The sequence below is a fragment of the Thunnus albacares genome, chromosome 22 (genome assembly GCF_914725855.1).
Source record: "Thunnus albacares chromosome 22, fThuAlb1.1, whole genome shotgun sequence".
Classification (NCBI taxonomy): domain Eukaryota; kingdom Metazoa; phylum Chordata; class Actinopteri; order Scombriformes; family Scombridae; genus Thunnus; species Thunnus albacares.
This window is the reverse complement of record NC_058127.1, coordinates 24,155,679-24,182,844: the sequence shown is the minus strand read 5'-3', so window position 1 is coordinate 24,182,844 and position 27,166 is coordinate 24,155,679. Positions and strand designations below refer to the sequence as shown.

The window sequence follows — 27,166 nt, the reverse complement described above, 5'->3', positions numbered from 1 at the left end:
GTTTGTGCGTTAATGCCTTTGTCGACCTGTCTTTTTTCAGGAAAGTACAGTTTTGTTCACTTTGTACCTTCTTGTGCATCCATTCTTCTTTTTGTGTGTGGTCTTCCTGCTGCCAGAAGTCATCGTGTGACAGGCCAAGCTCAGATGGTGAGGCCACCCATGAAAATGGACACAGCGACTGCAAGGACCAAGGTGAGAGTCCACAGCAACAGCAACCCAATTATCTGTAACATTAAAGGTCTGCAGAATTGATTCATTTCCATCCAGTTCAGGAGAGTGTTTAAGTTTTTTTTGTAGTTTCTTGGGAAAATCCCCCTGAAATGATGATTCTGGTTTATATGGAGTCAAACGAAGGACTAGATAGTTAGCATTAGCAACAAAAATATCCATGAATGAAGGAACAAAATTTCACTTTCAGGGAAAACAAGCCGAGATGCTAAATATACAATAATGGTCATACATCTATTTGATTGAGGTTATTATTTTGACTGTCATAGTGTAGCTAACTAACTCCACTAACATTTCCTGGTGTGACCTGAATTGCTGCAGTTTATTCTTGTAGAAGAATCCAGAATTATGAGAAAAATACTCCAACAGCTTGTTTTATCTGAACATTTTCCAAGGTACAGACCCAAAACAGCATAAAAATGTTTGCATATTGTTTCTTAAAAGCAGCAAATATTAGAACAACTACAAGCAGCTACAAACAGCTACAAGGGGCCACATGTAGTACAAAATAGTGGGCACCAGCATGCCCCTCACAATTAGGCCCTAGTGGGCCAGCCTACACCAAGCCCAAAGTGCAGGTTTAGAGTGAACAACCCTCATAAGCACATTTGTCCCATAACAGTAAGCCCACAATGAGAGCCCACAGTAAGTAAGTAAGGACCTATATCAAGGAGCCCACCATAAGCCCACAGCACGCCATACCTACTGGCCCCTGATCTTGGTCTTTGGGGCCAGAACAAAACAAAAAAGGCTATTAATTAATTGGACTAATTGGACTTAGTTGGAATTGTTATGTCAGATTGTGTGATGTTTCAACATTTTCACATGGCACAACACTGTAGCAGTGTTTTAAAAGCTTTTAATAAAAGCACCTTACAGCACTAATAGTTAAATTAAATGAGGGGTAGGTAGGACATGATCAATATTGTTATTTTTGGGAACCAACAAAGAATTGTTCCTGACTTGGACCCTGCAGTGTATCCTGAGATATTACGGCTACGGCTTTTTCCCCATCTGTCTCATGATTCAGAGGGGAATCTCTGCAAACTCTGAAAAGGTCAGACTTTAATACTAATGCATGAAGCATGAAGAATGAGCATTTCGATTCATTTATCATAGTTTTTACACGGAGATGGTCTTCCCCTGCTGAATTAGACGCCAAAACAAAGAGATACGGTCCAAACGGTCTTCGATTATTTAGCGTTTGTTTGCCGAGCAGGCAGAATCCCTCAGGGAGAGAAATTCCATTATACTTGTCAGCTCAGTTATTTGGATTGTCAACTAAAATTTAACACTCTTATTTTTCTTCCCTCATTAAGATTGGTTCATTTTTCCAACATTATGTCTTAAACAGATTTCCCACCAGCAGTTCATTTCAAATCTTCAATCCAGTTGTGTTTTTATGGAGTCAGTGCAGAGCTGTGATTCATTGACTTGGTTGTGTAAGTCATGTTTATGTGTCATTGCTGTGGAACTGTGGGGAATGTGGAAATAGGATCAACAATGATCTCCCACATGAGCTTAATGTAGTCATATAAAATTGTTGATTACTTCTCCAGAGAGGTAGGTTTGAACCTGTTTGTCCTGTGGTCTCTAGAGATGTATAGAAGCATCATTCAGGATGTAGCAGTCTTCATTCTCAGCCTTCCAGTACATGTATGCACCCTCAGAGGGCAAAGAAAGTAAAAAGCTCCATTAGCTAAGCAGTCATCTGTGACACCAAAGTCATGTGACATTTTAAGCATTTATAGCTGATGGTTGTACACAGAGTAAATTATAATAATAACTGGTCAACAACGTATTTGCTGTTTGACATTTCCTCATAGGAGAATCAATCCATCTATTTGGTTTTCTTTCTGTTGTGGATTATCAAAGGCGGCTCTACTGCTAGCTCAGCAGGGCTGCTTTGGCACCAAAATTATGACAACTGTCTGACGTAAAATGTGGAATGTTTAGGTATTTCTATGGTACCATACTGTATTTCAAGCATTAAAACTCAAGTCATAGGTAGGTCACAATCCTTGGGTTGCTAAAGCAGGTTCTTGCTTCCATGCTGGATTCTGACCATGGATGTACTGAAGAACCAGATATGGGATAGCAAAATGACCAACCATGTAATACACCCATGTTCCTCACCTCAGATGATTCAATACATATGTAGATTCATGCTCAGAAATCTGACAGCATGATTGAAGCTGAGATCAGCTTAGAGTGGATATGTTTTGATATCCTCACTTGTTCATGAATGCAAGTGCATTGGTTTTAAGTAACTGAATCAAAATAGAAGCATAGAAGAAGAAGAAGCATTCTGACTCTGAAAAACTCCAGAAATCTCCTGTCAGACCAACAATAGAAAAATGGCCAGTGATGGTCTAACAAGAAGACACTTAACGTTTTGGTCAGTTCACAATGAGGATGACTTTTTCACTGAGATGCTGCAGAGTGGGTATTGACCACACAGCTTTCAGAGTCAGTGTGACATTTTTAACTGTGGTATATGCGAATGTGATTCTGTGATTCTTCTGGACGTTTTGCAGACTGTAAATCCAATGTACAGATGTCAGGCAGCACTGGGCATGGTAGAAAAGATATCATATGACTTTGTGAGTGATTCGACACAGAATTTAGTCCACAGCTTTGGTTGTTTATCGATGAAGCTATGTCTCTTGTATTGGTTTTCTGAAACCCATATGACACTTACAGGACCACTTCAGAGCTGTGACATAAATCTGAATCAGATCTGATATATCTCCGTCTGATATATACCTGTTTTGAAGCAAGAATCACTTAAGGATTTTCTAATTTAGACATGTCTGCTTGCTTTTGTTATCATCCAGTAAACACAACAGATTCATCAGTGAAATAAAAGTAGTACTCCACCGAGTTCTACGCCTTACTTCACCCATTCTCCTTGTGCTTCAGTCAGTCCTTCGCTCAGTCCTGAAACCCTCTTTTCAGCTTAATCAGCCACATTCTTTCCATGGCTGGTAACAAAAAGAGCTGATTTACTGGAATCAAATTTACCTGATCAGAGTTTTCCTCCTCCTCTTCTCCTAAAGGGAAAAATATAATAATAATTCCTCCTTTTTAAAAAGATTTGAATTGCTTTCACATCTGTGTGTCTGGTTTCCACCTCAGGACTGCATTGTGTGTCACGTGTGTTTGTATACTTTTATACATATGACAAGAGAAAAATCCTGCGACCGAAATTGAGTGCAGACGGCTTCCTATTTAATTAAGGCAGCCGCCGTGGTAGTTTGTCACATCATATCAGGGAGGAAAATGCAATGTGGAAAAAATGTTGAAACAGAAGCTTGTGAGTGCCAAAAAAGAATTTAATACAAGGATTTTCTGTCATTACCATATCAGTTTGGACTACTTTTCATTCATTTTCAAAGGCTAGGTGCTGATGCGTGCAAGGCATAGAGGTTGTGCAAACCAGCTCTGATGATTTATATACAGTATATTAGTGTGTGTGCATGTGTGTGTCTAGAATCACTCCAGACACTCGGTGTTAGCCGTCTGGGCATGATGACATCAGTGAAGGAGAATGTTTCCCTCAGTTCTTCTCCACTGTCTCTTTCGACTCCAGATCTGTCAGTTAGAATTTAAGCCACATTTCTTGTCCTGATATATTTGACATCACACTATCACGTCTTTAGACCAAAACTGCCTTTCTTCTCTTCTTTCTTTCATTTTCTTTTTTTGATTCACTCTCTCTCTCTGACACACACACACACACACACACACACACACACACACACACATTTGAATACACTACAGACCACAGTATCTAAATAAGAGAACCAAGCAGGAGCTATTTTCTTCATGTAAACTTGCAGACAGACAGACAGGACAGGACAGGACTGAGACATAGCCTCTTAAGACCTGGCTTACTTAACTTAAGTCCTCTTCCAGCAGAATGTGCACTGTCACTCCTCTCTCTGGATAGAAACTAGGCCAGCTGAAATCAGCCCACTATAACCTGTGGGGTTGCTGGGATTGCAAAATGAGCCTAATTCACCAACAAAGAGCTTTTGAACCCACAAGGGTCTGATTAAACCCAATGCAGCTGATTCTGAACTTATGGTTGTTTATAGTGGAGTCTAAGGTTGCTTGCTCTCTCTCTCTCTCTCTCTCTGTCTCTCTCTCTCTCTCTCTCTCTCTTTTCTTCTTCTTTTCTTACTGTATTGCAAAAGCATCTAAACATAATTGAATCAACATAAATGAACATGTAATATCTCTCTTAGTAATTTCCTGTGTTTAAATAATGAGTGCAGAGCACATTAAGTCTGTAGGAGTCCATCGGAAAGGACATTACACAGTATTTTACTCATTTCCCCTTTGTTTTAAGTCATGAATTAAACTCGTAATCTCTGTCTTGCTCTCAGGAAAAGGAAAGAAGAATTCAAAGTCAGAGCAGAAGTCTGGGACAGTGGGGAAGGGCGCAGGGAAGAAGATCACTAAAATCATCGGGCTGGGAAAGAAGAAGCCGTCTACAGATGAGCAGACCTCGTCAGCTGAGGAAGACGTACCCACATGTGGTAAGAAGAAGACTTTAAAGTTATTATTCTAAAGGATTCTGTTTGCTTCATAGACACCAGGTTGTATAACGTGTCGTCTAAAGCAGGACTAAAAAACCTCCTGGCTGCAGCCTTCTGCCTGCTTGATTTCGTGTCTTTGTTGTGTACTTGTGCACATTCAGACAGTCAATGGTGTTGCACTCAATGTTCACGCAAAAAGCAACAGAAGAAGTTGGATGAAAACTGAAAAAAGAGAGCATGAGAGGAAAGTTCAAGCAGTTTCAAGCGGAGGTTCTCAACCCTTGCGCCGTGGACTGGTCCTAGGCCTTGGTATATTTGTTATCAGGATGTGATTCCACAAAAAAAATGGAATGATAATTATGTAATTGTATATTCTATTACATGCTTTTTTGTTGTAATCACCTTGAACTTGGTGCAGCTTCTGATCCTGATTTTGAGTGAAAGTAGGTCATCAGTACTGAAGACAACCAGTCCGTCATCACTACATGTCTATTTGTATTGTTTCATTTGTAGGTAACCAAAATGAAAATACAGACCAAAGAAAGTAACATTGTGGTAAATGTTTAGTTTTGTTTTTATGTTCGCACCCTCTCTTCTCTCACTTGTCTCTCCCTCCCTCCCTCTCTATCTTTTCCATCACGACATTGATGCTTAATTGTGATATACAGACTGTGTCTGAACCAAAACTTACATGATTTGTGAACAGACATATGGACCCACAAGACGAAAGTCTTTGTCTAATGTGGAGAACAAGTGAGCTTGACAATTAAGCCCACCTCCACTGGCTGGTCTGCAAGCAATTCAAAATGTTTGGGAACTGCTGGTTTTAACCATACTGAGGTCTTAACTAAGGCCCTGGTTGATTTGGAGACACCTGGTGAGTGTTGGTGGAAACAACAAGTAGGTCCCAATAATTCAGGTCCCAGAGTTCTGTTCAAAATCAAACATCAGTGCAGATAACACTGCTTTGAGCAGCCACTCTGTCAGAAATGCAACAAACGAACATCAACTGTTGTATCTGTTTACAGCGCAGCCAAACAAACTGATTTTTTACAGGATTCATCACGTCACATTGTTTTAACTAAGAAGACTAAAGATGACAGTCAACAATTTAGGAGCTCTGGCAGCCAACCAGTGAAAACTACTATACAGAGAATCCAAGTACTCACTCAAATGCTGGCCATAAGTAGTATCAAAAATGGGGTTTGATATAATGAATATCTTAGGATTATAAGTGCTTGTCAGTTCTTAAAGACTTCCCTCTGCTGACTGCATTTGCTGATTGACAGGCTACCTGAATGTGCTGTCCAATAACCGCTGGCGGGAGCGCTGGTGCCGTCTCAAAGACAACCAGCTGCTCCTCCATAAGGATCGGGATGACCTGAAGAGCCACATCGCCTCGCTGCCCCTGCGAGGCTGCGAGGTCAGCCCCGGCCTCGACCACAAACACCCCTTCGCCTTCCGCCTGCTTCGCAACGGCCAGGAGGTGGCTGTACTGGAGGTACGTTATACATGCAAACTCTGCATTACATCCTGCATATGAGGAGATGTGTATTCCTGTGTTTCAGTCTCAACAGTCAAACATTAAAGTTATAACCTTGAAGATTTCATTTCAAGAAACATCTGTTAAGTCACTATCTATCGTCGAATAAGGTAACACAATGGTGATTGAGCCTATGGCCCACTGATTTGCATGGCCCTTGCGTTTGAATTATGATTATTACAAACCAGGTGTCAGTGGCAACTTTCCCGCCATACATTCAAATCAGCAGAGCTGATGCAACTGGTTCTTCATTCGCTTGTGTGTGAAGCGGCTTATCTTTTAAAAGCTTTTTCTTATTGGCTTTTTACTCACAAAGCATTTATTGCACAGACAGTAAGTGTCTCTCCTGTCACACACACAGAAGGCTCAGACTCTCACACTGAGCTGAAATGAAACAAGTGCACATAAATTAGGTAAATAACAAATAAACAGTCCCTGCTGCATTTTGCTTTCATTTATGGTCGCGCTATATCCTCTCTTCTCTATTCCATTCCACTCATGTTTCATTGAGGGGTCCTTGTGTGTGTGTGTGCTGCACACACAGCAGAGCAGAGGACAAGGAACCAGGTGAAGTACTCGAGTTGACAACAACTACACTCATTACATTACTGCAAGTGCAATAAAAAGCTTTGCAAGTAAAAAGCCAGTAAGAGTAATTTATTAATGTTGTCTGCGCAAAAGAACAACAACCTGCAATCATCGCTTATCAGAGAACGAAATGGAGATCTTCGAGATTGTAACATTAAAGCACGCTTACACTGGTACAAGCATACAATGCTTGTCATGTTTTACTCCTTATTCCTTATTGCTATTTAGTTTGTTTTTCTTCTATTTCCTCACACAGTCTGTACACTGTTCTTTAATAGCCTTGTTTCTTTCCTTGTAAAACCATCATTACCAAGTCTTTGATGGGTAGTTCCATGCAAGAAGTGGCCACTCCCTACAACAAACCAAATGTTGATCAGATTATATTAATGTGAAAAAGTAAAGTTAATGATAAAACAGTTAGAGAAACTGCTCTGAGCTCTTATCAACAAGCTGTTTTAGGTCCTTTAATATCATGCAAACTGGTTCTGTAACTGTCTTTTTCTTCTTCCAGGCCTCCTCCTCTGAGGCGATGGGTCGCTGGTTGGGGGTTTTGTTGGCTGAGACCGGCTCCACCACTGATCCAGCCACCTTGCACTATGACTACATTGACGTCGAGACCACCGCCAACGTCATCCAGCTGGCCAAGCAGTCCTTCTGGTGAGAGACACACAATCACAGAAACACAAAGTCAAAGAACTGCCATTTGTTTCTAATTGAGTCGTCACTTCTCTCCCCACTTTTTCCTGCTTTTCTTCAGTAATTCAGTATTTTCTAGCTTAGTTTTACTACGTTTATTCATGAAGAAATCTTAGAACATTGTAACAAGAAAGACATAAAGTGATATGGTGCTGTTGATAGCAATATATTGTCAATGCAAATCTTATAAATTCATAATTTCACTGGATATAAGTATGTAGATTTATACCTCTGTAGCTCCGGCTGTTTTTCAAAGAAAGAAAGAAAGACAGAGAAAGGAAGTGTTTTTGCTTCCCATCATCTTTTTAAAACAAAAATACTTCCAAATTGCAGATGTTGCCTGTATTTTAACTTTATCTCCTCCACTCATTTCATCAAATCATGCAGGCAGAACATGCATGTGTGTCTACTAAACAAAGTGCAGTTAAATGAAGGCTCGACTGTAAGATTAGTCATGAAAAAGCAAACTTTACAGTTAATTTTGCTTTTTTAACATGTCAACCAAAGCGTTTAGTTAGTCCTCTGCAGTGTGACTGTTGTATGTGATGTTGATGTTGAATCAGTACACTGTTCAGCCCTTATTGTAAACAAATGCTTGACCTTACTAGTTATGGATCCATGTACAGTGTATTTTGTGGACTAATGTGTATATTTGAGGTCTGTGACATGTTATAGAAGTACTTTATTAAAGATATCTGCATTTTTAAATAAATCTTGATGTCCTCACAGTTTCACTAGTAAGCGTGCTGTCTCTCCTAATCCATACCTGGACAACCCAGTCAACGGCTACGCCTGCCCCACAGGGATGGCTCTGCACTATGATGATGTGCCTATTAATGGAACGGTAAGCACACCTGCTCATTAGTGATACACACACATAAAGAGTAAGTAACTATTCTAGCTGTTTTTCATTCAGTTCTTAGCTGAACTTCACTTTGATTATTTCCCTCTTTGCTAACTGCTTTTCACTTTTCTGTATTACAATGAAGGTACCACATGTAGCATTTCTGATCGTCAATATATCATTGTCAGAACAGAGCAGAATAATTATAAACAAATGAGACAACAGTTGAGATTATTATTAGCTGCAATTTCAGTGTGATATTTTAAGGCAAGTCAAGGCAACTTTATATATTTATTTTTTTATATGTATTTTCATACCCAGGAATTCAAAATGCTTTACAGAAAATAAAATAAAAAGAATATTGTAGCAAGAACAATTAAAGGTATTAAATAAAAACGCCAATGTGAGGATAATAAAATAATATTAAAACTAGTTAATTTTGGAATAACTTTTAATCAAAAAAGATTTTTTTTTTAGGTTAAAAGTTATTCTAATAATAATAATAATAATAATAATAACCCAGTTTCCCATAAATACCTTGCTTCCCATCACAAGTAGGATGTTGATGCTTATTGTTATTGAAAAAAGTAGAAATGTTGATGAACAGTTTTGATTTAACTGGATGTTGAAATACTACATGTACCACCTTTAATAAATGTCATATTTTGCAATAACACTTACTATGACCATGTAGTGTAACTAACTTTATATTGCTAACATCTCTTCCTTCCTCTTCTCCTTTTTCTATCTTTCTTTGCTGTTCTGGATTATGTTCCTCCCCTCTCCTCTCTCCTCTCGTTTCCTCTTCTCTTCTCTGCTTGCTTGCATGCTTGCCTGGTTTAACTCAAGGACCCGGAGGCGCTGTACTCCTCTCCCAGCACAGGGGGGCGCCAGCTGAAAGAGGATATGCACTATGAGAATGATGACCTCTATGAGAACATGCCCTCGCCCAAGCTGGCCACTCGCTATCCTCCCAAGCCTTCCTCTTCTTCCACTTCCTCTTCCTCCACCTCAACAAGTCACTACAAAACCCCTGTTTCTAAAATCTCTTCTAAGTTCCTCAAAGCTGATACTAAAACTAAAGACACTGCTCAGGTGACTAACACTCTGCTCCTTTGACCTTTTTCCTCTTTCACTGTATATTCTCTCTTTTATAATTCACCATCACAATTCACCTTTTTTTTTGTGATGTTAAAGGATACTTTCTGGTGTTTTCACTTTGCATCACTCTCCCTTTGTCAATGTCCAGTTCAGTTAGGGATTTCTTATGTTTCCCATGTTTGATGAACCCAAGAAAACTGATGTGAATTTGATTTGAATTTCATTTAACTTATTTGCAAAAACAAACACATTTCATTGGGTGACTGTTCATCCCTTCATCATGTTATAAGTAGACTGATGTCCAGTTTTTGATAAAAAGGGATAATAGGTGCAGTGCAATATTTGGTGTCTCCAAACTCAGTATTTTGTAATGGAGGCAGTCCACCTCACCTTAAATACAGAGCACCTCTTCTAACAACAAAAACAAATCTTACACTTTCATAAAAATAAATAGGTCTTCATCTGATCAACATATTTAATATTTTAAAGCTGCATTACATTATTTTTTGGTACGTGGGGGCAGAAGAACAAGCTAAAAAATATGAGAATCACAAACTGCATTATCAGCCAATGAAGTTGTTATCATGAACATGTCAGTAAACATTTGTCTATTTACACATCCAGCAGACACACAGAGCAACATTTTGATCCCATGGAAGTCTTGTGTATGTCCTCCTGATGAATTCATGTCCATTATTCACTCTCCTTTTCGCTCTGTTTTCATCTCCATGAACTGTTGAGAAAAATATTTGGCTTTCTAGCTGATAAATGTCACTGGTCACTAACTTTGTCTGCTGTTTGGTGCCGGGCAGTTCGCATATAGTCAGTTTATCAGAGCTTGTTTGCCAAAAAACATCTGTCTGCAGCTGTAGTTTACAGGCTTGAAAATCAAAACAATGAGCTGAAAGAGGCTAAAAAGCCCTGTAGAGCTGAGGAGAACTGCAATAATTCTCTGTAGGTTTGTCACTATGAGCCACCCCCTTCATGTTACACATTGTCATTTGATCCATTATTGATATCAGAAATATTGATTATTGCAGCTTTAATGTCAGTAAGTCTTTGTGAATTTGCATCAGTGATTCTCATCAATAAGTTTTTAAATAAACAGGGTTGGAGCTCAACACTTCTGCTAACACATTTCCTGGGAGAGAAACCCTGGAGCTCCCAAATGATTAGTTCACTTACTTTCACTGTAGTGCATCCCTGCAGTGAAATGGTAAATTCCCTGATTTACATGCTCTGAGCGCGAGTGCAAGTGAGAGATGCTTGGTTAAGGGGAAAGAGGGAATTATGTTTGTTATTCCTGAAGAAGTATTCTTTCACTCACTAGATAAGGTGTTGATGTTGGCCACCCACAAGTCCATCTCTCTTTCCTATCAGCCTGTGAGGCCGGTTCTCCCTCTGGTGTAGTTCTTAGTAATTTGATTATAACCTTGACTGGGCCCAAAATCATTCCTGTGTCCCGTCTTTGGAAAAGCTTAGCATGTACTTCAGGTCCAATTAGAGTTCTTATAGGACTGATACCAATCACTGATTTAATATCAATAATGTCCAATACAGATCAACAATCAGGTTCTGTTCTTAAATACTTTTACACAAAGTTCTTGCATAAGCCCCTGTTTCTTTGTGTTTTGTGTGCAGTATATGTACAGTATGAGTAGAACATGTGTATTGAATGTGTATGTATGTATTTGTGTGTGTGTGTGTGTGTGTGTGTGTGTGTGTGTGTGTGTTTGTGCTTGTGCGGTTGTCCCACATACTGTACTTTCTTCCTGTCCTTTACAATGAGCATCAGCAGTGTTTGTAATTTATATTTTTACAGCCCTGCTCTAAGTGCCAGCCTGCCTCCACGCCCACATAAGTCACCACATGGTGTTGTATGGAGCAACTCTTTGATGTGTGTGCTGTGTGTGGTGTGGCCAAGGGGTGTTAACATGGCCTCCACAACCACAAAGTACCGCTCCACTGTAAGAAGTAGATTTTCATCCAGCGAGGTGTATAACAGACTACAGCCTGCACTGTGGATCCAAAGTCAAGCTATCAAAGTCAAACCATATCAAGTTGTCTGTAACTCTAAATCTTTATTGCTTGGATAAATAGGATTAGTAGGATGACTAACATTTATGACTTTCAGACCAAAGAAAAATATGAGTGATCAAAGCTTCCAGATGCAATTGCATCCTTGACAGCAAGAAAAATCTTCTGTCATTTGTGTCATCACAACTAAATCTTGTTAAGGGCAACAGAGACATTTTAACCTGGACCTTTTCTGCTTTCTGATAGTTTACCCAGATTAATAGATACAATTATATGATTAATCATCAATTCTTCAAAGTCACAGTGAAACAGAAGTTAGAGTGTCTTAAGCTTCAGCATTGTGACGTTTTCCCAGGAAAAAGGAATATGTGGTAAAATTTCAAGAGGGATTTACATCAAATCCTTCAGATTTGATTGGACCACTAAAATGTGAAACATACAGTAGCTGTAGAGGACTGTTGGCCTCCACACCTTCCTCACCTGTGTAGTTAGATCAGGAGGAAGAGGATGAGGAAGAAATAAATAAATTAGACTTTTGTTTTTTGATTATTGAAACAAACGTACACCTGCACTAACGATATTGATCTGCTAGCTACGATAAGCCACACAAATGGTCAATTTTTAGGCTATTTCTTTGAAATTATTTTTTGACACATATTTGGCATATAACAAGAGATAACTGAACAATTAACATATGATCGCATTATTAGAAGTTGGAAAATGTATGTTTTATATTACTGTGTCTTTAACAATAGATGAAATGACTGTGTATAATGTAATAGCACCAAATGGGAGACAGACAAAGTTAGCAGTTAGCTTGTGAGAATACTGTAGTGGAGCATGTAGCAGCTAAAGAGCCAGATATTTCCTTTAAGGGTTTGTTTTGAAGATCAAAACAAAGCTAAAAGGAGGGTTAATATGGACTGGTAATTGGACTTACATTGGTCAGGTGGCCAGAATTATGACTCCAAATGAATGCTAATGTTGTGCTGTATCTGCTGGATGTGTAAATAGCATAGACTGTATAAAAGGTAAATAAGCAAGTATTTGCTAACATGTTAGCTATAACAATAGACTAACCATAGACTGTAAACAACATGGACGTAGTCACCATGATGTCTTGCATTGGTTTGTGGACTGCAGTTTTGAAGCCTCAAGTTTAGCGATTTCACCGTTGCCATGTTTGACTTTTTGGAGCCAGAAGTGACCATATTCGGACGAGAGAGTGGAGCTGACCATAGCGCTAGCTGCTAGCTTGGTTAGCAGGGTGCATTTACAATCTGTGGTTAACAGTGATAACGCTTATGCTAATGGTAATTTCTGCTAGTGTAAACAGGCCTAAAAAAACCATTAAAACAAAATGTAGTCACCGGAAAAACTGAACATCGGACTGCTTAGAGGGTCTTTTATCACAACCAAATGCTGAACAAGACTTCCGCATTGGCTTCACTTTTCACATCCATGCACTTTTCAGACCCTGATAACAACTTTAGCCTATAAGAAAATATGTTAATATTGTGTGTAGCTTGTTCTGCTGCTCCCAAGTGGCCAAAAATATGTAATGCAACTTAAGAATTAATCTTTTACATTTTGAATTTTATTTATACATGCTATTAGTCTAAGTTAATAAAACATTTATTACATTCGTTCCACCGTTTTCAAATATATTCTCAATGTTTTGCCCCAATTCTACTACAAATCTATCAATCAACCTGCACCATATCCATTATGATTGGAGGTGAATAAGAATATATAAAGTTTTCAATCCAGGGCCATATTGGAACAAGTTATATTATATATTATATATATTATAGTCATATTAACTGTCGTTAAGCTTTTATTAGAAATGTGTAAGCAGGTTTCATTGTAGAGTGATTTCAAGTGGTGCGATGTTTGGGACAACTGGTATGTAGCTTATACAAAGTATTAACTTTGCTGAGATATTTTGAGGATATGTGAAAAGTCTCCCTCTTCTTTGCTCTCCTCCAATCAGCTGAAGAATGGAAAGAAGGGAACTGCGACCAATGGGGTGGCATCAAAACAGAAGGCAGAGCCAAAGAATCAGCACAAGAAGAATGGAGTTAATGGGACGAATGGGACAGCATCTCTGAAACGGAACAACTCCAGTAAGTAGTGACAAAAACTGTGAAAATAGTCACTTTTGACAGTAGTCCACCTTTCCTGGTCAGTTCCTGGTGCTATAAGTCAGCAGCAGACAGTGTGTCTGGCTCCCCAGTCCCAGCCTCACCACCACTGATTGCTTTCTAGCAAAATTCTGCTCAACAGCAATTTGGAAAATGCAGGATATCCAAATTACAGCTGGTTTAAGTAGGGGGGAGTAAATAACTCCTAAAGCCTACCCTACCCTCAAGAAGATCCATGTGACGCACTGGGCCAGACTTGAACCTCGTGCCAACGTTGGGGTAACGTTCAAACAGATGCGATAGCAGAAGTGGGGCCAGATCGTTGGAAGAGGGTGAACTGTGGTCATGTTAATCCTTGTGGTTCAGAATAGTATTTTTTTGCCTAATGTGTGAACGAGGAGGGTTGTAACCACTTGTGTAGCTTGTTACTTCTCCAAATGTCAGAATGGAAATTAAATATGTGTCATGTTGGGTTAAGAGTATGCCACACAATTCTCATATTTCCACTGTCAAATAATTGTATTGAATTTGAAAATGTCAGCAGCGGTTTGATTGAGTGATTCCTCATAAGCAAAGTTCACATGCACACACATAGACACACACATGTTGGATGGTTACCCTCGGTGTATTTTCCAGTAAGAGGAGGCATAGTCCTGGTGTAATTAATGACAGCTTAAGGCTGTGGCTGTGAGTTCAGTGGGTTTCTGGGCAGTTCATGTCTTACCAGTGTCCTGATAATCAAGGCTATGCTCTCTTTTTCTTTTCTCCCACATGTTGGTTTGGGGTCTCGCTGTCCTGGAAAATCTTACTGTCAGATTTTATGGAGAATGCAGCATCACACACAGGATCTAAGGGTCCAGAGCTCAGATTATGAAAGTTATTATTAAAGTTTGAAGTTTGCTAACAGCATTGTGGATCAAGTCTTGCACAGAGAGAAAGTTGTACGGTCGTTTAGTATGAAAAGAGTCTTAATTTACCCAATTTCAATTCAGAGCAAATTCATCTTAGTTATGTGAAGGTCAGTTGAATGGGATTATCTAATGTAACAGGTTCAATGTCAAAGTTTGTAAAATACATGGCTGTCAAGCTAGAAAGAGTTTCTTCTGACTTCCTGTGCGTTAAAATGTGTATCTAAACCAGAGCAGAGTGTGTGATCCTCGTCTTTATGATTTCAACACTGGCAGCACAAACACAAACAGGCAGATGACTCAGCAGTTTCATCATTTTTGGACACCAGCCTCTTGCATTCAGTTTCTTCACACCCAGTCATCATTTTGCAGATGCGGAGCAGTGTAAGTACGGGAAGAATCGAGTGGAGGCTGACGCCAAGCGGCTGCAGGCCAAAGAAGAAGAGCTGATGAAGAAGAAGCAGGAGATCAGGAACCATCTGACCCATCTGAAGAAGGAGAGGAGAGACCTGCGCACTGCTGTGGAGGCTGCTGCTGGTAAGACACAGACTTCTGTTGAAAAAGTGCTTGTTGTTAAATGACAAAGCTTTATTGTGTTTTAAGATTCAGTCCAACTATATCCAGTGTTTAGCTGTTCAAAGTGAAAATTACAATAATCATAGGACTCTGAAAGGTGTGTGGGGAGGGAGTTTCACACATCATATGAAGATGTGGCTTTTGCATTTAGTGCTGGACTACACTCCACTTCAACAGCAGTTTTCACTCTGTGAAAAACTTCTTGAATGTGGGAAAAGCTCTCCAACCTCTCCACTCAAGAGCTTACCAGCTACAAGTTTATTAAAGTGATAAAAATCCTCTTTCTCCATTAGGCAAACGTTCACATGCCTCCCTGTCGGAGCGACTGAAGAAAGTGGAGGATGAGTGCAGGCAAAGGGAGGAGGAAAGGGTGAACCTGGAGCTGGAGCTGACGGAGGTGAAGGAGAGTCTGAAGAAGGCCCTGAGTGGAGGCGTCACCCTTGGCCTCACTATCGAACCGAAAGCTGGCTCCTCTGACCTCCAGGTCAGAACACTGAGCTGTACTATGCTGTCTTTTACTGTCCTGTAGTGCTTCATTACTCCCACAGCAGTTTACATTCAACTGCAAACAACTACCTGCATGCTGCCATTAGCTGTCTAATTTTTTATGTGTGTGTGTGTGTGTAGTCACCGGCGATGTTGCGACGGACCCAGGAGTCTTCTCCCTTCTCCAGCTGTGACACCAGTGACACTGAGTCCTGCTCCCTGCCGGTCAACAGTGCCTCACTGCTCCGCCGGCAGCAGGGCGGCCAGAAGGCCTCACCAGTCCGGGGACACGTCCTCAGGAAGGCCAAGGTCAGAGTTCACAATGCAGACTGAGACTAGAGTGATGTATAATGGTTTACAGTATTCTGGGACAGTTTTGGCAGTCCTGTTTCAACATGAGTCCCCTCATGCTCAAAGTTCATAAAGACATTTTCCCACTTTGAGTGGAATTAACACATCGTCTTATCACCCAACATCAGTGTTGGATCTCACTAATGCTCTTGTGGCTGAATGGGATCAAATCCCTGCAGCCAGGTTCCAACATCTTATGGGAAGGAAAACTATTTATTTTACAGCCTGGATTTTATTTTTGTAGCTCTGACTCATGGTTCTGTCAGTTATGATGACATCATACTTAACATTAATAACCATGTAAATGTGGAGCATGCAAACTGAGTGTGTGTCTCTGTTTGTTTGTTTTGCAGGAATGGGAGCAGAAGAACGGCACATAAACCTCTCAACCCCTCACATCAGTCTCATGTTATTTCCTTTTTCTTTTTCTTTTTAAGAAATTGTGTATATATTTATTTAAAACTGTTCATACAGTCTGAGAGCGTGTTGAGGACACAAGCATAGCATTCACATGAACCAGAACAAGTTGCCTGTTTTAGTAAACTGTAAGTGCCACAACATACAGACATAACAACCTTTTGAAACTTTTATACTATCGAGCATGCTTAGTGCACAAAGTTGTGCAACTTGTGTTGTCTGCTCTACTTTCTTCTTCAAGCAACCACCAGTCTCTTTGTTTCCTTTTCACTCAAAATCTGATTCAGTTTGGGTTCAAAAAGGTCAAAACCAAGTATTTATTTGTAAATGTTTAAAGGAAATACTAGCTTCCCTTTGTTTATTTATGTTGATATATTTAAAGTGTTTTTGTAGAATTTGTTTGGCTCCACACGATCATATTTTCTACATCATGACTGGTTCTCATTCATGTGTGTCAGCATCAGCAGACAAAGTGCATCTTTAAGGGTCACAGTAATCACACACCAGCTGAACAACAATGCAGCTCCTCTCAAAGAGCTATTTATTTCAAGAAGCAGAATTATTCTCAGCATCATCATGAATTCATATTTTATGTCTGTGATGTGGGAGGAATTTGAAGGTATATTGGTGGGTAATGGTGAATCCTCTGTTTTATTTCCTGTTTTTTTGCTGAATGAATACAATACTGTATTTGTATTGTGGAGAACCTCCGGACACTGACCTCTGGTAGCTGTTTCAGGACAGCAGCTGCCAGTTGGTAGGCCCCTTCATCCTGGTTTACTGTCCACTGGCTCTGAAACCAGAGCCCCTCATCTTCATCAGGGCCTTTTTTAGTTGTGTCCATTACCTGAACTGCCAGTTTTTAATATGGAAAACCATATTTTCTCACTTGTCTCTAGTGTTGTGTAGCCATGCAGATACTTTTGGTTGTATTTGTCCAGGTATTGAGATTTACTTCTCTGAGATTTCTGCACCAACACAACGAGATTGAATAGAATATTGTTTATGGCACTAACTGAATAAATAAAAAATCAAAAAACAACGTATCTTTCAAGAGACCTGTTTTCTTAAGTAATATTTTTGCAGTAGAAAGTTGTTTCAAACAAAAGTACCTGCATGGCTACCATCTGCACCTGCTTACTGAGAAAAAAATGAGTCTGATTCCAGGCTAAAGATGTGCTGCCCACATGTCTGTTTTTTTAGCCATTCAAATTGGTCCAATGCTGTGCTCACTGATGATGTCACTGATTTCCCCTAGTTGGAGAAATTGACCAATACATAGCTAGCTAGCTACCTAGCTACATCCATGAAAAAGCAAGAGAAAAATGGCAACAAGCATTATTAAGTTCAATGCAGCTGTACAGGTTGTAGTCTAAAGCGGAATTAAGTGTAAATGAAAGGTTAAATCAATCTGGTTATCACAAAATATCAGTAGGCGCATATTTGGCAGGCTACAACAACAAATTCAAAGTTAGAATAAAGCATTTTACTAAAACCTACTCATTAAATACAAATGGTGACCTCCCCATTACCATTCATACTCACCAGTATTCAAAGTCACTCAATGCAGCTTTAACTGTGCTGAGTTACCTTATCTTGCTAATGGAGTAATTGTGCTTCTTTAAATAGTCCCTTAGTGTGATGATGGATGGTTGTCATTAGGTTGCAGCACTTGGAAAGCCAGGCAGGTCGGGCTCAGGCAGGGCCGCCCTTAGATTTGGCGCTCATCGTTGGAAAACTCAGAAACCTCAAACGATGTGGCTGATGTTAGTCCCTCATCCAAGAGCCTCGGTCCAGCTCTTCTAATCACGCCACTGGTCTACTGTAACCCTGTGATCTGACTGTGTGTGTGTGTGTGTGTGTGTGTGTGTGTGTGTGTGTGTGTGTGTGTGTGTGTGTGTGTGTGTGTGTGTGCGCGCGCGCGCATGTGTTTGCGTGTGTGTGTGCATGTGTGTGTGTTTGCGCACTCTCAAACGTCTCAAAGGCACATTCCAAACCCATCGACAATACACTGACTGAAATAGAGGCACTTGCTGTAAACTCACATTACTGTGTTCTGCTAAATCAGAGACTGTGACTTTGATTTTCAGCTACACACACACACACACACACACACACACACACACACACACACACACACACACACACACACATCAATGTTATATTTTTATGGTGCTTTTTTGATATAGGCTTTATACTCCACTACCTACGCTTTGCTGCCATGTTGATAGTGTTAAGTCTACAAGATGCTGTCGGGACTGTTAACAGAAGTAGTGTTAGCAAACACTACTGCTAGAGTTTGGTAATCAAGGCTTACAGCACATGGGCGCCAACTGCTCCTCAAACTTGTAAATATTTTCTGTCCCCTTCTTGTTTTCAGATTGATACCCCACATGTCTGCAAGCTAGAGTGTAGTCAGCATGTTAGCATGAAGACAAAGAGTAGAGGATTTATATCTGCAAGTATTTAGTTCATGTTGTTTCCCTGTCAGCTTGGCATGGTTTATAACTGGGCAAGATGTCTGATGTCAGTAAATGTGAACCTGCTGTACATAGCTTGGCTTTGTAGGTGGGGGTGGGGGGTTGTGGGGGGAATACAGACTCATGCATCAGTGTTTGTTTTTGCACCTTATTCATTTTCTACTCTGTTTTATATCTCAGACAGTCTCCGCCTTGGTGACAGACATGCTTGTACATAAATTAATAAACCTGACAAACAGCTCTCTGGTGACTGTGATTTATTGGTGGGGTTGTTATGAATACAACACAAAATACAACATTTCCATTTTTCTGAGCATTTTAAGGTCATCTCCATGTTAAAGGCTGTAGTTCAAGTTAGAAAAAAGGCTCAAGTTGAGGTTAAGGTGCTTGTAAAAATAGAAGTTTGAACATTCACATTTCCAAGGCAACCGGGCGAACTCCATCTGCTGATGAGGATTATGTGATATTGTTGCATGTGCAGTGGCATCTGCTGTACAGAGAACTACTCTCCTGAGACTGAAAGTGTAATCACTGTTATTAATTTTTGGAGCCATTCCTAAACAAGCTGCCCAAAACTCATCATTAGGAAGAAACATGTCACATAGTGCAGCCGTGTGGCTCATTAACGTGTTTTTAATAGTTTTTGGACAATGGAGGTCTACGGCACAGAGAAATAAGATATATCAGACTTTGGATACAAACATTGTTATTGTTATAGTTGTTGTTATTCTGTCCCGTCCCCCCCCCACCGAAGGTCAGCAAAAAGATTTTCAGCTGCTGTTAAATTGCTAGTGTAGGAGCCCATTATATATATATATATATATATATATATATATATATATATATATATACACACACATATATATATTCACATATGCCAGTAGGGGGTGCACCAGCCACTGGTCAATAGAGCAGTCACTTAAGACTGCAAGACCAGGCAGACCAACCTGTGCACCGCCTGGACTGACTACAAGAAAGCCTATGACTCAATGCCACACACATGGATACTGGAATGCTTGGAAATGTACAACATCAACAGGACACTAAGAGCCTTCATCAAGAACTCAATGGGGCTGTGGAAAACAACTCTGGAGGCCAACTCAAAGCCCATTGCACAAGTTACCATCAAGTGCGGCATATACCAAGGTGATGCGCTATCCCCACTGCTGTTCTGCATAGGCCTGAACCCCCTCAGCCAGATCATCTCAAAGAGTGGCTACGGGTACCGGTTCAGAAGCGGAACAACCATCAGTCACCTCCTCTACATGGATGACATCAAGCTGTATGCCAGGAATGAGCAAGACATCAACTCACTGACCCACCTTACCAGGATCTACAGCAACGACATCGGAATGTCATTCAGACTAGATAAGTGTGGTTGGATGGTATCGAAGAGAGGGAAGATGATCAGAACTGAGGGGGTTGAACTACCAGAAGGCAGCATTGCAGATGTTCAGGACAGCTACAAATACCTTGGGATCCCGCAGGCAAATGGCAATCTTGAGGAGGCCGCAAGGAAGTCAGCCACAACCGAATACCTACACAGAGTAAGGCGGGTCCTAAAAAGTCGGCTGAATGGGAAGAACAAGATACGGGCCATCTACACGTACGCCCTGCCAGTCATCAGATACCCCGTTGGTATAATAAGCTGGCCAAAGGAGGAGATAGAGGCATATATATACACACACATACATGCATATATATATTTATATATATATATATATATGTATATACTTTCAAGCATACATGTGTATATATATATATATATATATATGTATGTATGTATGCTTGAAAGTTTGTGAACCCTCTAGAATTTGCTCTATTTCAGCATAAATATGACCTAAATCATGATCAGATTTCCATTCAAGTCCTAAAACCTGATAAAGAGACGTCAGTTAAACAAATGAGACAAATGAGATCAATTGAGGAAAATGATTCAATGTTACATATTTGTGTGTGGCAAAAGTATTTCAACCTCTAGGATTATCAATTTATTTGAAGGGGAAATTAGAGTTGGGTGTTTTGATCAACGGGATGACAATCAGGTGTGAGTCTGGGAGGCCCTTCCTTATTTAAAGAAGAGAAATCAATGTTTTGCTCGAACAAAAGAGATTTCTGAGGACATTAGAAGAAGAGTTGCTGATACTCACCAGACTGGAAAGGGTTACAAAACCATTTCTAAAGAGTTTGGACTCCACCTGTCGATTGTCAGGCAGATTGTGTACAAATTGAAGACATCCAAAACCATTGTTACCTTTCCCAGGAGTGGTCGAACAACAAAGATCAACCAAGAGCAGGGGTGTAATTCTCCGGGAGGTCACAAGGGACCCCAGGGTAACATTTAGGAAACTTAAGGTCTCTCGTGCAGTGGCTAAAGTCAATGTTCATGAGTCCACCATCAGGTGAACAGAAAAGATGGGCTCACAGGCTGGTCCATCTTCTCCACATGTCGTCTCCATCAGTACCGCTTTGTTGCTGAACACATGAAGTGGACTGAAGCTCAGACCTACTGCAGAGAGACATACACAGACCTGGTCACCATTGAAAACACTGAAGACATGAACCAACTCATCAACACAGTTTCATTTGCTGGTTACAACAGTCAGGTCTGGCTTGGCCTGCACAGAGTCATTGATTGGAAGTGGTCAGATGGGTACAGAGGGAGTGGGGCTGAATATAGGAAGTGGGAAAACAGTCAACCGGATTTATGGGCTGATGATCTCTGTGTAGTCATTGAAGATACTGGTCACATATGGTGGGATCGTCCTTTCACATATACATACAATTTCATCTGTTATACTAGTAAGTACCCAACAAAGTATTATATCTTCTCTAATAATGATTATATTGAAGTTCAGGACTTCAACTCAAAGATTAATTTTTCTCCAATAATTTATCTGCAGGAACACAGCTGGATCCTAAATTTGTTTTTGTGAATCAACCAATGAATTGGTCCAATGCTCAGAGGTACTGCAGGGAGAACTTCATAGACCTGGCCACTGTGAGAAATGACGCTGAGAACCAGGAGGTTGGGAATTTGGTGCAGAGTTTAAACTATGCATGGATCAGCCTGTACAGAGATCCTAACATTTACTGGTCTGATGGCAGTGCCTACTTGTTCACCAAATGGGGTGGCTCAGTTTCAGCATCACTCAGATTGGTGAAAATGATGTGTGGTGTGCAGGAATCAAACCAATGGACATTTAAATCCTGTGAACAGATATTTCCATTTGTCTGCTACAGCATCCCTCCTGGTGAGCTGTTTACTGTCCTCCAGTGGAAGCCAGAAAATGCTGCATAACTTTAGCATAAATCATGTTTGAATGTACACGAAAAAATGTGCTCATTCACTGTAATGAATTAAATATCACAGAACTAATAGGACAGCAAATGAATGATTAATTTCTCCTCTCATTCTGTGTCTCAGTACCAGTAAAGAGGCAGGTAGTTAAGCTGAGGATGAAGGTGCAGGACTCCTCTGTGGATCTCAATGACCATGCTGTGAAAGCAAACATCCTGAAAAAGGCAAGTCTCCCACACCCCCAGCCCCCAACCCCAGACTGAGTTGGGGGCTGGTGTGTCTCAAACAGGTCTAGAATACTTGTCCACATGTTTATTCTGCTTGATGTGTTTTGCCACTGTGAAATTTGATAACATCTAAAAAACAGTGGGGGTTTTAGACACAACAACAACACAATAGGGAGAATGAATGTTTCAAAATGGCTTCCATCTGTGTTTCCCAGTTCCAGGACAGACTGAAGGAGCAAGGAGTGAGTGGAGTCACCCTGAAGTGGAGAGAACAGCCTGATGGGAAAGTCTTCCACAAGGAGGGAAAAGAAGAGAAGAAGAAAAAAAGAAAGAAGCCTGGGCTCTGAAATGAAAACCCAGCTTTACTTATCTGTAATCCATGTTGAATGTTGATTCTCTATCTGCTAACAATACACTATCATCAGCTTAACCGTAACCTTGACTACATCCTGTATAGAAGAGTTTTATCCTTCCTCATCAATATTACTGTGTGAAGTGTTTCAATCAAAGTCACTTTTCTTCCAAATAAAACATATGAGATGAGTCTTTGGCTTCAAGTTTACAGTGTGTGAACCAACCTGATAAAAGCAACAGACACACAGTTATGGCAGTGATTTATTGCAGAATAATAAAGTAATCTAGGTGATAATGGGAGCACTGGTAGTCTGCAAAGGCTTTCCATCCAAACGTTTGAAATCTGTAGACTTCTGTTGCTGCACTCAAACAAAAACACTTTAGCAAAAGGCAAGAGAACTAAGAAAAGACACAACTGACAAATGTATGAAAAAGTGTCAGTATCTTATATAGATAATATGATATAGGCTGATAATATAGGCTGACACAGCAAAATGTATCCACTTCACATTCCCTCCATGACAGCCAGTGGAGGAAGAAGTTTTTACATCCTTTACTTCAAAGCAGCAATACTACAATATAACATAAGTATGATGAGTAAAACGTAGTAGAAGTATAACAAGTGAAAATAGTGGTTGTGCAGTGATGTTAATATGACATTATTAGATTATTAATACTGATGCATCAGTGTGTGAACAACATTTTATTGTTGTAGCTGGTTAAGGTGGAGCTAGTTTGAACTACTTTATATACAGGAAACTTAACTGTAGGTAGTTAAGTCCAGTGGTTCCCAACCTAGGGGTTGGGCCCCTCCAAAGGGTCCCAAGATAAATCTGAGGGGTCGTGAGATGATTGATGGGAGAGGAAAGAGGTTAAAAGACAAGTGAAACACTGGTTTAATCTTTAATGTGTTGTATTTTATATCATGAGTGTTTGTATGTTAATTAAAATATTCTGTAAAGTAACTAGTGACTATAGGTGTTAAATAAATGTAGTGGCATAAAATGTATAATATTTCCCACTCAAGCATTGTGAAGTACAAGTTGCTAAAAATGGAAACATTCAAGTTAAGTACAAGTACCTTAACATTGTACTGAAGTACAGTATTCATATTTTCAAAGTTCCATAGTATTTCATATTGCATACATGCTGAGCTCTCCACGTATCTGTGTGTGGGAATTAAAATGTAACACTGCTGTGTTTGCATGTGTGTATTGTTGGCTTCAAAGTGAGAGTCTAGTAAATGTGGAAACAAAGGGAGAGAAAGACATGTAAAACAAGAGGGGAGGATGTGATTTGTTGTTGTCTTTAATGTGTTGTATTTTATATCATGAGTGTTTTTATGTTAAATAAAATATTCTGTACAGTAACTAGTGACTATAGGTGTTAAATAAATGTATAATATTTCCTCAAATATTGTGAAGTACAAGTTGCTAAAAATGGAAATATTCAAGTAAAGTACAAGTACCTCAAAATTGTACTAAAGTACAGTATTTGAGTAAATGTAGTTAGTTTGTTGTCAGATGATGACAGGAACATGTCATGTGACTGAGCACCTCTGTTATTTTGCTCCTACAAACATGGTTGTGAACGTCACACCAAACCTCTGTAAATATGTCAGGTCTAAATAATTACACACAACTAAAGAATATACAGATACATAGTGGGATTATAGTGAATTATCAGTGACTGCATGAGCACATACTGTGTTTCATATTGCATACATGCTGAGCTCTCCACGGATCTGTGTGTGGGAATTAAAATGTAACACTGCACTCTTGTGTTTGCATGTGTGTATTGTTGGCTTCAAAGTGAGAGTCTAGTAAATGTGGGAACAAAGTGAGAGACAGACATGTAAAACAAGAGGGGAGGATGTGATTTGTTGTTGTAGTTTTACTAAACTACAGCTGATTGCATGTTACCCTTTAGAAATAATCTTACTACCATAGGATCATTAAAATGGTTTGCTTGAGAAAACATCTGAAATATCTTCATTTTAGAGGAGTCATTGAACCTCTCCTGTATTTCTCTCTTTGTTGGTAATGATTTACTGAGTCCTATTGCATTTCTACATGAGATGCTTGAGAGAATTTGAGGAAGACAGATAACAGAGAGAGAAAATAAAACATGTATTGAGTTCAGTAAAGTGACTTATTTGGATGTAGTTTGGTTAAACTAAGAACTTGTAGTTTTGTATTGATTTGCAGCCTTGTAACATTTAGATAGGAGCTGTGTTAAGTGGCCTTTTTTGACACAAGTGATAATGATGTAATAATAAACAACTCATCTTAATCTGGTTTCTTGGAGAGTGGATGCCATCCTTCGGTGATGAAACCTTCCGTGACCATGAACCTGGGAAGAATCTCCTGTGTGTCTGACACAGTTAGAGTGTAAGGTTGATAACAGAGATGGGGGGAGAAATTACTCACCTTGCGCAGCATTTCTGGGGAAGAAACTCAGGCACAGCGCAGATGAGTAGAGGAGAAAGCACCTGCTGCCAAACGGGCTGCCTGCATGAGAAAGATGTAAGATGAGAGGCCAGACAAGAACGAGCAACAGACATCATTTTTACCTTTATTTATCTCACCTGAGATGGGGAGACAGAAGCAACCCCCTCCCCAGTGTGGTGCCTCTAACACCTGGAACACACAGCCTACCTTCACCTGAACAGTGTGTGTGCACCGCTGAACTGCTGCGGCTCGCACACCCGCAGTGTCCACACAGACAGCGTTGCTAACAGAATGTTTCATATCATTTCATTTGCATTTAGTTTAGATAGTAAAAGGTTAAGAAGTGTGTGCTAACTCTGAGGGGCATGGTGGGGTCAAGTTAGGTCTACTAGTTAGCTCTCACAGCATTGTTATCTTCACTCTTTATTATTTCTTTATTTCTTTATTTATTTATTATTCTTCCGTACATTTTTTGACCAGTAACTACTCCTACATACTTTCAGCTACAAAAACCATTCATATATCCAAACATTAAGCTTGTTTCAGATATTTTTACATTTTTACAATGTAAGTGAATGGCAGAAAATGACACACATACATGCATACTGTCCCACACACTGTACATAATAATAATAATAATAATAATAATAATAATAATAATAATAATAATAACAATAATAATAATAATAACAATAATAATAATAACTTTATTTGTATTGCACCTTTCATACAAAAAATGCAGCTCAAAGTATAAACTGTACATATTGTACATACATACTGTACATACATACATACATGCTGTACATATATAGATGTTGTTGTACATGTTGTGTCTGTACATGCGCATACAGTAACACAAACTGACATAGAAACACACACACATACTAAAACACACATTACTGACACATAAAGACAAGAATTGTTTTTTCTGTCTTTATGAAGACTTTTATTCACACACACACAAACTGTTTTTTCTATCTTTATCAGGACCTTTACTGACAAACACACACACACACAAACTGTTTTTTCTATCTTTATGGGGACCTATCTTTATGGGGACACAATGCGTTTCAGTTAAAATCAGCTTTTTTTTTTAAAAGCTGTTATCAGAATTGCTTCAGCAATTTCTTTAAGCTTTCAGCTTCCAATGAATTTCACCCTTCATCATTCACAGCTGCTTGCAGAGGCAGCAGTGGTAGCAGTAGCTGGCAGCAGCAGCAGCTGACAGCCTCCAGCTCTCTTATGCATCCATCTTGTTGGTTATACTGATTATTTTACCAGTTAAACCCCCGCTGTCATCGCTGCAAGTGAAGAAAATCCCTCCAGATGACACCAAATTCCTCAAACAAGCCAAACACACTCAAACAAACCTCCATACTAACTGTCAGGAGGGAAACTCACAACAAATAAGGAAAATAACACCAAATCTCAGTCTGGAAGCAGGTAAATCAACAGGCAGACCAAAGTAAAAGATGGTGAACATGAAGGTGAATGATAGTCCTGGTTAGGGGTGTAACGGTACACCAAATTCATGGTTTGGTATGTACCTCGGTTTTGGGGTCACGGTTCGGTACAATTTCGGTACAGCAGGAAGAAAAAAGAAAGGTAGAAAATACCATTTTGGTCTTTCATTTTAAAAAATGTAAACATCCAACAATGGCTCATTGACTATAACTATTACTGAAGCAGTTTAGTTTTGCTGCTGTGGAAAACAGAAAACAACCTTTATGTTTCTTGCAAGGAGTCAGGACACCTGCTGACAGCTGTTTTATGTTGATTTATGGTCTAACTGTATATAAAGTAATTCAAACTAGCTCCACCTCCAGTAGCTACAACTGTAGCATGCTGCTGACAAACTGGTGCTTCATATTAATAATCTAATGATTTAATA

The 27,166-nt window shown here is 39.6% G+C and overlaps 1 protein-coding gene across 3 annotated transcripts in view; it reads left to right on the top strand.

The window, feature by feature from the left end:
• LOC122973523 (actin filament-associated protein 1-like) overlaps nucleotides 1-27,166 on the top strand; it is a 90,294-nt gene that overhangs the window by 54,061 nt on the left and 9,067 nt on the right. Inside the window, exons 8-18 of one of the 3 annotated variants that reach the window (XM_044341097.1) lie at nucleotides 117-192; nucleotides 4,620-4,772; nucleotides 6,062-6,273; nucleotides 7,415-7,560; nucleotides 8,329-8,443; nucleotides 9,293-9,538; nucleotides 13,575-13,707; nucleotides 15,006-15,170; nucleotides 15,503-15,693; nucleotides 15,837-16,004; nucleotides 16,400-19,184. In XM_044341097.1, coding sequence (XP_044197032.1) covers nucleotides 117-192; nucleotides 4,620-4,772; nucleotides 6,062-6,273; nucleotides 7,415-7,560; nucleotides 8,329-8,443; nucleotides 9,293-9,538; nucleotides 13,575-13,707; nucleotides 15,006-15,170; nucleotides 15,503-15,693; nucleotides 15,837-16,004; nucleotides 16,400-16,426 — 1,632 coding nt within the window. In that variant the 3' untranslated portion in view covers nucleotides 16,427-19,184. Of the gene's footprint in view, nucleotides 1-116; nucleotides 193-4,619; nucleotides 4,773-6,061; nucleotides 6,274-7,414; nucleotides 7,561-8,328; nucleotides 8,444-9,292; nucleotides 9,539-13,574; nucleotides 13,708-15,005; nucleotides 15,171-15,502; nucleotides 15,694-15,836; nucleotides 16,005-16,399; nucleotides 19,185-27,166 lie in introns of those variants that run through there. The other 2 variants (XM_044341096.1, XM_044341095.1) reach the window with 2 other exon arrangements.